The 13053-nt window shown below is 45.5% G+C and overlaps 1 protein-coding gene across 1 annotated transcript in view; it reads left to right on the top strand.

Annotated features, from left to right (window-relative positions):
- bsna (bassoon presynaptic cytomatrix protein a) overlaps positions 1 to 13053 on the top strand; it is a gene marked incomplete at both ends in the record, with an annotated part of 132679 nt that overhangs the window by 61661 nt on the left and 57965 nt on the right. The window contains one exon of the mRNA XM_083975145.1: positions 1656 to 3104. Coding sequence (XP_083831271.1) covers positions 1656 to 3104 — 1449 coding nt within the window. The remainder of the gene's footprint in view (positions 1 to 1655; positions 3105 to 13053) is intronic.

Here is a 13053-nt window from a genome sequence, read left to right as displayed (position 1 = left end):
TCCCTTCCGCTGTTCGCTCCATCTCTCGCTCTGCTCCCTCGTTTCTTCAAGTCTCTCTCAAGACGCCGTTTTTAAAGCAGCAGGAGAGACAGGGACTCATTAAATCAGATCTCTCTCTCTCTCTCTTTCTCCATCTCTCTCTCGCCATCTTCATCAGATGTAATTATGGCAGCACAACGTGGGCGGAGCCTGCGCAGCAAAATTATACTTTCAAATCTCCTTCCACTTCAGCCGGTCAGGGAACGAGACCTACATTCTCAACCTGATCAGAGAGGGAGGAGAGAAACGAAGGGAAAGATGGAAAACATGAAAGAGGCAGTAAAAAAAATGAGGGAATGTGGAGGAGAGGAAGAGGGAGGGAGGAGAGGAAAGAGGGCTACAAAGAGAATATGTTAAGGAGGAGAGGAGGATGTCAGGCTGTAGCCGCTGAGTTAACACAACACAGGATCAGTAATGCTGTCAAGCTCCAAAATGCCAGACAGCAAAGCAGCAAAGCATGCTGGGACGGCGCTGAGGGAGGAAGTGCTTAGTTAGGCTACGTGACTGATGCTCGTCTTTATTCCCTCAGCTCCACATCCTCCCCAACAACTTGTCCCGTAGCACCTTGCAAAAAAAAAAAGTCAGACAGCGAGGAGGGGGGGTTTAGTGCCTAGCAGGCGGGGTGATACAGTACATTGCGCATTGCATTGTGGGTAAGGAAGGGGATGGAGAAAAAGACTGGAAACGTGCAGAGATTTACTAGCTTAGCCGCGGCTGCAGAGGAGCTAAAATAGCAGCAGTGATGGCAGCTGGGTCGCAGTGAGGAGGGGACGGACGGGACGAGAGCAGGCTGACACACACACACGTACACACACGTAGACAGACGCGGTGTGTGTGTGTGTGTTTTGCAGTCGAGAGAAATTAGAGAGCCAGGCAGGGTCCGGACACAAGGGAGTATCAGTTCTCATCTGTTGGAGGAAGAGAAGAAGAGAGGAGGACAGAAGAAGAGGAGTATGAGGAGGAGGAGGAAGGGTGATGTTTGAGTTTTATTTTTAGATACTGGAGGGTGTCGAGCGATTTCACTTCATTTGACTGTGTGTGTCTCTCATGATGTCTGTTTGTGTTTCTGCTTCTGCCTGCACTTGATTTCTGTGTGTGTGTGTGTGTGTGTGTGTGTGTGTGTGTGTGTGTGTGTGTGTGTGTGTGTGTGTGTGTGTGTGTGTGTGTGTGTGTGTGCATGTCAGGTTGTGGTTTCGCTGCAGTCAATTTGTGGTTGATTTACTTCTCTCCCTCCGTCTCTGGTTGATTGCAACTATTCTCTCTGACCACGTTTTTACTTTGCAACGTCTCTAAAATCTGCAGCTTTTTATGGATGGATGGATGGATGGATGGATGGATGGATGAATGTATGAATCCTCTCTGAGTCAGCAGTGATATTTAAAGGAGTCAGTAGCGATCAGCTTGTATCAGTGTTTTCTATTAGTCCTGTCTCTCATCCTTTAGATTTTTTTTCATCACTCAATGAACTGAACTCTTTCAGTCTCAAACCAGCTGAGACTGGTTTAAACTCCAGTGGAGACCTCTGCGAAAATGTCTGTCTGAAGTTTTAAAAATTGAAAGTGGATTCTCAGACATTAAATTAATGTGAGACGTTTCTGTTCTCATCTGTTCTGCAGGTGCAGGAGTGGCTGTGTCTCAACTGTCAGATGCAGAGAGCTCTTGGCATTGATATGACCACGCCTCGCTCCAAGAGCCAGCAGCAGATTCACTCTCCGTCACATCAAGCCAAGCCCATCGTCCAGCCAACGCAGCCGTCACAGCCAAGGCAGCCAACGCAACCAACGCAGCCAACGCAGCCAACGCAACCAACGCAGCCAACGCAGCCAAGGCAGCCAACGCAACCAACGCAGCCAACGCAGCCAACGCAGCCAATGCAGCCAAGGCAGCCAAGGCAGCCAACGCAGCCCAAACCGCAGACGCAGACTCCGGCCACCCAGCGACAGCTGCAGCCTCAGTCTCAGCCTCAGTCTTATGGACAGACGCAGCCGTTCCCTCAGTCTCAGCCCTTCACTCAACCTCAGGCCTCCCCAGGCTTACAGAGACACCTAGGCCCTGGAGGCCCCCAGACTCACACAGGGCCCTCTCAGCAGGGCATGAGATCTGACCCTTACTCCCAGAGAGGCCCAGGGGCTCCAGGAGCCATCAGCGGCCCCGCAGGAGGCCCCAACCAACCTGGTGGTCCACGGATTCCCCACCCTGGCGCTGTGCCCCTCCCTGGGTTGACCAAGGCCCCCTCCCAGCCCGATCTGGGTCGTGGTTCTCCAATGCATCAGTCAATGGCGCGACACCATGACCAGACCAGAAGTGCTGGCTCCTCGCCGGCCCACAGACCTCAGAGTCAGGCCCCGCCCCCTGCCCAGGACGGCCTGACCAAGCTGTTCGGCTTTGGAGCATCACTGCTTAATCAGGCCAGCACCCTCATCAGCGTGGACCCTCTCCCCACGGCCTCCACCCAGCCCAGCCCGGCCCGAGGGAAGGTGGTGTTCAGCAACGCTGGCCCTGAAAACAGGCAACAGCAACAAGGGGCCGCTGGTGCCAAGCCCTTTGGGATGGGAGGTCCTCATGCTCCAGCTCAGATGGGGGGTCCTCATGCTCCAGCTCAGATGGGGGGTCCTCACGCTCCAGCTCAGATGGGGGGTCCTCACGCTCCAAGCCAAATGGGAGGCCCCTATCCACCAAGCCAAATGGGGGGTCCTCATGGGCCAGGCCAAATGGGAGGCCCCCAGATGGGTGGGCTCCATGCACCAACTCAGAAACAGCAACAGCAGATCACACCCCATCAGCAGCAGTCGCCCGCACATCATCAGAAAGGGCAGCAGCAGGGGCAACAACCACTGCACCCACAGGGGCAACAACAGACACCCACTTACCTGCAGAAGGAGCCGCAGAAGCAGGAGCCCGTGGCCCCGCGCCCAGAGCCTGCGAAGCCCAAAGTGAACTGTCCCCTCTGCAAGACAGAGCTGAACATCGGCAGCTCGGAGCCACCCAACTACAACACCTGCACACAGTGTCACAGCCAGGTGTGCAACCTGTGTGGCTTCAACCCCACACCTCACCTGGTGGAGGTAAGAGCAGTGTCACACACACATGCACTGTTGCTCTCTCTCTCTCTCTCTCTCTCTCGCTCTCTCGCTCCTTCTGAACACATTACCAATGGAAACTCCTACAGTTACAAGGTATAGTTCCCTTGTACTGTACTGTCTTCAATACAAGTCATGAATTGAACCCCACTCAGACAATGGTACACATTCATTAGTTGAGAAGCTGAAGCCGACGAAACTGGCAAAGAAAACAAAGCTATGTAGCGGTACAGACAGTACTTAACAATCCAACAACAAGATGGCGAGTTCAGCGTCTTGCATCCTGTCTTTTGTCAGAGCTCTGGCTAAAAAGTGAAAGCCAGTTGAGGATTTACCATTGTCCTGTCCTTTACACTCTCTTCTTCTCTTCCTCTGACAATGTTTTCTTTGGTCTCTTTGGCGCCTCTGCCATGACGGACATATTGAATATTGTGAACCTGCTAGCTTCTTAAAGAAAGGCGAGAGGTGGTGATGTTGGTGTTTGACATGTTGCCATAAAGCCACCAGGCCAGCTGGACATTGTGTCAGTAGCAGGGTTCATTATACATTTTACAAGTCAATGCAATGTCATTTTATTAGTTACGTAGTGTTGCTTTAATGCTGCAGCAGTGACTGTGTGGAGTCTGTGGACACTCACTTGAATTGTTGAACGAGCTCTGTCGGCTCCTCCCCTCCTTGTTATCTTGCTGCTGATGAAGTTCACTGCCAAAGACGGAGGTGTCCTGATGGGCGTCAATGGGTGGGATCAATGTGTGAAGGGTGTTAACCTGTAGGAGAGGGGCTAAATCTGCTTAATGACAGTGACAAAGCCTCATCTTTTAATCACCCCCCAAGTCCTGGAAAAGCTGGAGAACCTATACAATTATTGGCCCATTCTCCAGTTATGAAAATCATAGTGCCTACCAAAAAACCTAGCGAGTGTTTTCAGTATTGGCCCACGAGCACATCACGTCTAATGGCCAAGACAAACCTCAAGTCTTCAAGGAGACAGAGGGACAGGGAGAGAGAGAGAGACAGATGAAGACAAATATTCAGAGCTGGAACGTGATCAAGATACAGAAATGGATGTCAGAAAGAAAGCATGAAAGATAGGAGGACAGAAAGAAGGGAGTGAAGGTGAGATATACAGAGCAAGGAAACGGACAGAAAGGAGAAAGGAATGAGGACGGTCTGTACAGAGGAAAGGAGGAAGTCAGTGAAAGACGGAAGAAGGAAAGGAAAGAGCAGGAGGAGGAAGAATGGAAGGATGGGGGAGCAACGGGGAGGAGGAAAGAGCAGGAGGAAAGGAAAGGAAGGAAGGGAAGAAGGAAGGAAACGCAGAAGAAGAAAGAATAAAAGCAAGTAAAGAAGGGGGAGGGAGGGAAGGGACCAGCAAGAAAGAGGAAGAAAGGATTAAAGAGCAGGAGGAAGAATGGTGAAAAGAAAGTGATGGAAGAATAGAGTAAGAGTGAGAGGCTGCATGTCAGTCGTCAGATGAACGACTCGAAGTGAATTCACTTTGAGGCAGCATGATGCCTTCAGGGCCCCGGGGGAGTGCAGTTGTTCATAGTACTGTACTGTACTGTACTGTCAGTGCCAGGAGACAGACCTGGAGATAATATACAGGGTTATATATATATAACCACTGCACACACACACACACACACACACACACACACACACACACACACACACACACACACACACACACACACACACACACACACACACACACGAGTGAAAACATTATTTAGACCGTGACAAATTGACATTAAAACTATCACACACATGCAGATCAAAAGACATATTGTGTAAAAGAGATAGAGAGTGTGTGTGTGCGCGCGTGCGCGCGCGTGTGTGTGTAATATGGGTTAAGGCCTGCAGCTCTCAAGAACAAATGAATGAAACAGAAAGAGAAGATGGCCAGAAAGAAGAGAGGAGGAAGGGGAGAGTCAGAGAGATTAAAAACTGAATCTAATGAGCAGCATCTTTGTTTAATACAGCAAACAACTATAACAACAACAAAGAGTCATTAAGACAGAAATTTAAATTGACGATTTCAAACTAGAGAGAGACGTTAAAGAAATGAGGTGTCTAGAAAAAGAAAGAAGAGGATTATAGCTGCTGCGCAGCGATGGGTCGGGTCCGGGCTATTTGTGGCAAATTTAGGCAATTCTGAGCAACAAACAGGAGAATAGGAAGACAGGACAGTTGACATTATAATGTTCATTCTGCACCAGTTGAGGGTCGAACCCACAACTTATGGAACCAAAGACTGCCGTCTATCACGCTAATTGGCAAATGGTGATTTAATAGTGGCTTCACAAATGAAGTAAGCCATTCACTGTCGTGCAGGCAGATTTGATACCACTGTAAAAAAAATCAGTTATCAAGACAAAAATCTGAAAATACACATATTGCATCTAGACAGCATGGAGATGTTGGTAATCTGTTTTTAAAAATGATTGATTTGCTCCATAAGTGAATAACTGAACTTTAAAATGCCATTCTTGCATTGACTGCAATGTTCACATGAGAGCACAATTAAAGATACTGTCAAAAATTCAGTTTTTGAGGTAAAATTCTGATATGTATTTGTCAAACATCATCTACCATGACTCTAAGATTTTGTACATTGGTTTCACAAAGACATCTGCTGTGTTGATGTGTTATCATCATTACCCTTGTTGGGTCTTGAACCCACATCCTTTGACACCAAGAACCAGCTCCTAACTCACTGAGCTAATTTGCTGGAAGTCAAACCTGGTCCGTGGCTTATCAAAAAAGATTTCAAAAATGGTCAAAATGTCAAAATGTCTGTTATTTAAACAAATCTGATAATATATAAATTGCATCTCGACAGCATGGAAATGTTGGTGATTTGTTTTTAAAGATAAGTGTTTTGATTCACAAGAGAAAATCTGATGTTTAAAAATGCCACTCTTAGATTGACTGCAGTTGTTCCCACGAGAGCAGAATTCAAAATTTTGAATGAAATGAAATAGGAAGCTAACCTACCCTCGATGTAGCTAGCTTGAACCAAAATAAACCGTCTTTGCTTGAACCCTCCGTTTTGACCGATCTCGTCCCGTTACCGGCATTTGACCGCTCAAGATTCCTTACCAGAGAGTTTTGTCAACTCTGAGACGAAGATCGGTCCGTTTAGAGTTGCTGATGAGTGTCTCTGATGACTTTAGGTGGAGGCAGGCTAACACTACCTATACACTTCCAGCGTTTGAGCTAAGCTAATTACGGGCGATACAGGCTCTCCCTCGTTACTGCACGCACAGTCGAAATGATGGTGTCTATCTGCTTGTCATGGACTCGGGAGTGAGGCAAGACACGTAAAAAAAAAATGTTGGCGTATAGGTGATGATGAGGAGCTCAGTGAGGTTATGATGGATGACGAGATGTTCAGGGGAAACAGACGAAGCAAAAAAGAGAAAGTTAAGAGTGGATGAAGCTCAGGAGCCAAAGTAACAGATGGAAAGAGAGAGAGAGAGAGAGAAGGGCAGAGGTAAACCAGAAAGAAACCAGACATGTAGAGCAGCAGCATCACATGCAGCCTGCCGTCCAGAGGACACACACACAGGCAGTAAATGGAGCAGTAGGAAGAAGAAGTAGAGAGGGTGAGGGGGGAGAGTGTTTCTGCTAAGTCATTATTAAAACTAAACATGTTCACATTAATTTACATTAATACATTTTTATCATTCATCAAAAAGAAAGAAAAAGATAGAGGTGCTACAAGAAATGCATTATTAGCATGTTAACTTCGGGATCATGGCAATGTCTGACTACACCTCAAACTCCCAGCTGATCCAAACACGGCCTGTGTGGAACAGAGATTTAGATACCAGCTCACCCAGCTGTCAGTCAAAGAGCCCCTGCCCTCCAGGGCAGACAAGGTTTAAAGAGAGACCAGAACAGTCTGTGATGGAGAGGTAAAGAGGGTGGGGTTTACTTTCCTGACATATCAATAATTTAGCAAAGTTTTTCAAAAAAATGTATAAATAGCAGGAAAGATGAAATATGTAAAGGGGGAGGCAGTTTCTCCTGGAACAGAGAAGTCACAAGTCTCATGCTTTATCCTCTCCTCTACTTAAAGGGATATTCCGGTGAAAGTTTAACCCATGGTCTAACACACCGTGACACCGAGTAAGACCCCCTCTCGAGAGATAAAGTATAGCGACCACAAACTTCTCTAGTTGTCACAACTTCAGCAAAGACCGCACGATCATAGCCAAAAATAATGCTCAGAACAGCACCAAATAAAACTTCAGCAACAGTACAACTAGTATCCAAGCACATAGCCTAAAACGAGGGATGAAACACCTGCTAGGTTTGCCCGAAAAGAGACGAAAACAAAACTCACCCACTCTCCTCCAGTCGCTTGGCGCTTGCTCGTTGTGCGGAAGCCCTGATGAGTCGATTACCGAATGCATCAGTGTTCCTATCTGTCTTCCCTCTCTGTTTCTAACAGTAAATTAGCAAGTGTTGACAGGAAAATGAACGGAGTTGAGTTGCTCAAACTATCACAGTCAGCAAAGCGTGCTGCATTTTTGGAACTAAGCGTTACTGGACTCCTTACTTTTCTACTGCATTCGGTAATCGACTTCGTCAGGGCTTCCCCACAACGAGCAAGGGACTGGAGGACAGTGGGTGCGTTTTGTTTTTGTCTCTTTTCAGACAAAACTAGCAGGTGTTTGATGCCTCGTATGTGCTTGAACACTCTGTGTACTGTTGCTGAAGTTTGGTGCCGTTCTGAACATTATTTGTGGCCATGAGTGGCTTTTAAAAAAAAAAAAAAAAACACTTTTAATTGTAATTTTCAGTTAGCATATAAAACAATCATATTCCCTGTATTATGAGTGGCTTTTTTGATGGCGGTTGGTTGGTGGAGGAATAGACAGCAGTGTAGTGCTATCGTGCGGTCTTTGCTGAAGTTGCTACAACTAGAGAAGCTCAATGTCTTTTATTTAACCAGGTAAAAAACTAATTGAGATTTAAAACCTCTTTTCCAAGAGTGACCTGGAAAGCTAGCGGTCGGCAAACTTGATCTCTCGAGGGGGGGGTCACGGTGTGTTAGACCATGGGTTAAACGTATGCCGTAATATCCCTTTAACTCCTGCCCTTTCAAAGTTCTGTCATCCATTCTTCTTCTTTGTCTTCTTCTCTTCCCAGTATCATGTTTTCTTTGTTTTTTGGTTTCGGTTTTTACATAAATCAAATAGAGCTGTAGATGTGGAGAAAGGTGTTGTGTGTGTGTTTTCAAAATTGAGTCCATATCTATATTTGATGCCTTAGCTCAAGATTGAGCCTGAACACATGAAACAGAATAACTCAGCATCTGGTGATGAAAAAAACCTGCATATGAAGGTCTGAATGATGACACATCATGACACACACACACACAAACACACACACACACACACACACACACACACACACACGCACACACACGCACACACACGCACACACACGCACACACACGCACACACACGCACGCACACACACACACACACACACACACACACACACACACACACACACACACACACACACACACACACACACACACACTGTATCAGCAGGTGTTAGTGAATGAGTGAATGAGGCCATCTCTCTGTCCAGTCTGTCACTCAGACTCTCACAGCTGCCATCATTGCTGTCAACAATTATTAGGATTACTGCACCAGGTGTGTGTGTGTGTGTGTGTGTGTGTGTGTGTGTGTGTGTGTGTGTGTGTGTGTGTGTGTGTGTGTGTGTGTGTGTGTGTGTGTGTGTGTGTGTGTGTGTGTGTGTGTGTGTCGAGGGGAATGATCATAATTGAAATATCTGGTCTCCAGGTTTGCTATACCTTGTTTACCTGTATTTACCTGTACCTGTGTTGTTATGTTTGTCTCTGAGTGTGTATATTAGTTTAGTCCCTGTAACTTCACGCTTTACAACATTTACATTAACTATTTTACAAACTTTGCTAAATTTATGATCTAAGTAACAAGCACTAACAGTCTATATATATATATAAAAGAGACAAGATATGTGTTTGATTGTCTCTGACAACAGTTATTGTCCTTATTATTAAAATTATAATTATTATTATTGTTTATGCATCATTTACAGGCAACTCTGTGATTGTTGCTATGGTAAACAATAACATTTTGTTGTGGCAGTAGGACTTAGTACTCTGCTTCAGGCTAACGACACAGTCAGACACTTAATGAGCTTCTCTGTGTGACTTTAATTACGTGTGTACATGTGTGTGGAACAGTGGGGGTGGTGGGGGGGTTCACAAGGGCTAATGAAGTGGAGGGTTGGATTCTGTTTATTTATGCAACCCCAACCTCACCTTTTCTTCCCTCTGTCCTCTCATTTCTCCCCATTCACTACTTGTTCATTCCTGAACATGAGGGATTACAATCTGGGGGTGGGGGGAGTTGAGGTACTTAGTAGAAAATTTGTGAGACTTTCAGTGAACGACAGACAAACCAGTGTGTGCAGCTGTGATCAACATATTAACAGCAGAATAATACCAAGGAAAAGCTGTAGAGGAACACACGCACACGTCAGGCAGATTACATACACTTTGTTCACACATGCACATTACGATGCTCAGTACGATGTGTTAGTCACCTAATGGCTCTAATTACACTCAATTTCACACACACACACACACACACACACACACACACACACACACACACACACACACACACACACACACACACACACACACACACACACACACACACACACACACGTCGCCATAAATGCTAATAAACACACACACACACACACACATGTCACATGCTTGCGTTGAGAGATTGACTGGATTCTAGGGACTGAGAATAAAGCCTCAGCGGGAGCCTGATGATGAGAAGCAGTAAAAGCTCTATCAGAGTTTGAGGTGTGTTAGGAACAAGGAGGGAGGAGTTAAGGGAAGGTAACAAGGACACGGTGACTCATGGTTCTGGATTTAGAAAGAAGTTGGAGCAGAAATAGAGGACAAGCCGCAGCAGAGACAAGCTCCTAATGGACAGACGCTTCGCTGCTGCACTTCAGGACGTCTCACCACAATTAATAATACAACAACTCGCCTTCCTCCTCCTCCTCCTCCTCCTCCTCCTCCTTCTCTCCTCGCTGCTTGTCCACTTGCTACCTCTTCTTTTCATCTCCTCTTGTTCTTCATCCTCTCCCTCCCACCCTGATTTTCCCAAGTGGGACTCGAACCATAACGGTGTCCTGATCATGGTCTACCTCTGAGTATAACTACGTCACCTTGTCGTCTTCTCTTTCTCTGTCCTTTATTGCATCCTCTTGTTTTGTCTTTCCACATCTCATAACCCGTCTTCCTTTGTCCTCGTGTCCTCATAGCTGAACCTTGTCCACCTCCGTCCTCTCTCTCTCTCCCTCCCTCCCTCTGTCTCTCGGAGCTCGTCACTTATTCAGCAGCTCCGCTCACTTTTTAAAGAATTCATACAAAATGCATTTAGAAACCTGCGACTCAGGAACTTCTGCTCAAGTTGTTGCTCTTTTTTTCTCTCATCACATCACTGAAATACTGAAATAAAAACGCAGCTGTGAAAGGCTGAGAAGAGCTGAGGACTCTGAGCCTGTGAAGATGTGTTTGTTTAGATTGTATTAATTTTCACCATCAGTCTAAGTATAATCACAGTCATAATGTATTAAGATATAACAAACATTTAATGCAAATCCTCTGGTGTGATAATATTCTGTATCATTTTCATTTTCCAGATGTGTTAGCAGTTAGCATGTTTTAGTTGTTTATTTCTACATCAGATAAAAGCAGAAGTAAAAACACCAGATTAATGATACTGACCCCGATGTAGTTAAAGTGTAAATTACCACAGAATACCTTAAGGCCTGTCTGAGCAAGTTTCTCTTTAATATAGAACAGAAACGGTGACGTCACTGATCCACCGGCTCCATGAGAGACTTAGCTGGTTCAGATTAGAAACAACTTTAATATTTTAATATTTCCTCAACATTTTCCCTTCATATTAGTTTAATGACCTAAAACAAGTTTCTCTGTCCTGAATCCATCATGTCCATTCATCATCAAACTTCTTTTTGGAAAACTTGCATCTCTCAAAGTGGTTGTAATGTTGTGGATGATTGACGAGTGATGCCACACTTTCCAACCGTCTGTCACTCTTTCACCTTTGTCTCTGACCTGTGTCAGTGTTTCCATGGTGACGTCTGTTCGCTGCATCTCGCGCTAACTCAGCCTCTCGGTCAGTTCTTTAAATACCTGCAGATGACGTGTACCAAGGCGGAGTGCTTGGTTTGTCTCACTGGGTTTATTCAGGCGGGAGGAGACAGTGTCCCTTTTTCTTACTGATGAAAAACTGATTCAGACATTCAACGATCTTAAAGTTAACTTTAGTCACACACACGCACACGCACACACCTTGATTCACCTCACATTGCCTCTTTCTCTGTCTTCTCAACCTCCACCTCCACCCTTCACCTTTTTCATCCCTCTCTTCCCTCTCCTCCTCATCCCTCTTTTCTCCTTCATCTGTCTCCTCCTTTTCCTCATTCCTCATTCCTCATTCCTCTCCTCCTCATCTCTCTATTCCTCTTCTTCATCTCTCTTTTCCTCTTCCTCTTTCCTCCTCTAAATCGTCATCCCCTTTTCCTCTTCCTTCTTTTTAACCTTCCCTTACCTACCCCAGTCGTTCCTTTCCTCTTCATCATGTTCTTTTTTCATCCACCTCTACCTTGCTCTCTCACCTGTCCCACTCTTCCATCCTTCCCTTTCTTCTTCTCCCCTCATCCTCCTATCTCTTCTCTCCCCTCTGTCTGCCTCCACCCCTCCATCTGTCTCTCCTTGGTCTCCTCCTTCAGTCTATCATCTCCGTCATTGTTTTCTTCCTCATTATTTCCCTGTTGTGTGGACAAGCTACAGCTCCACCTCTTTCTCTTTTCTCTTCTTTCTCACAAAGTCATCTCTCTCTGTCTCATCAAAGACCACACACACACACACACACACACACACACACACACACACACACACACACACACACACACACACACACACAAACACTCTGTTTCCTCTGCATTTTGTCTCTGTGGACTCGGAGTCGACTCCTGAGCTGAGAGAACAAAGAGAAAACACAGGTTTAGTGACAGAGGACAGTGAAGGACGAGACTCACTGTACAACATAGAAACACTTCAGTAGACTCGACTCACAAAGCTGTAACTTCAGATGAACTCAACTGAACTCATATCACTGAGACAAGAGTCAGAGTTTCACTTTAACCACTGTGGAGCTGCACAAACGCACGACTCAGTCACAGCAGCATGAAACCAATGAAGGTTTAACCAGTTCAACTGAAAGTATGGTGTCCCTGAGGGCTCAACATAGTCTATATGCAGAAAACACATGCAAAGACACAAACAATTACAAATCATCCAGGTCTGTCAAAAAGGGACAGACTGAGTGCTTTAGTTCAATGTCTCTTGACTTTAGCAGTTGTGAAGATGGCTATTGTTAGTGGTGTTTGAAAATAATGTGAGTTTGGTTTATTATAACATGTTTCGGAATTTTGCATTATATACTGTTAGCTTAGCATTAGTCTTTAGCCAAGTTTTTTGTGTTGCGAGTTTTTGCAGCAAATGTGTTGTCATATTGATAAGTTATGAATTATCTGCATCTTTGCATTGGTTTTCTTAAGCTGCAGTGATTTGAGCCCTTGGGGCCACCGTAGAAAGCTTTGATCAATGGATTTAGACACTGGATAACAGGAAATGTGGTTCTTTGTTTGACTGTGGTGACCTTTGACCCTTCAGATCTTGAGACAGAGCTGTTTTCTGCAGACCTGCAGTTTATTATTAAATTCACTAACAGTTGTGTCGATGAAAATGTAAACAGGATTAGAGATGATACTGAAATTAAAAGTGGTGGCAAAGAGTAGCAGTTATTTGAGT

This window comes from Trachurus trachurus, assembly GCF_905171665.1.
Source record: "Trachurus trachurus genome assembly, chromosome: 7".
Taxonomy (NCBI): Eukaryota; Metazoa; Chordata; class Actinopteri; order Carangiformes; family Carangidae; genus Trachurus; species Trachurus trachurus.
The sequence above is the reverse complement of the archived record's forward strand: the minus strand, read 5'-3'. Positions and strand labels throughout refer to the sequence as shown.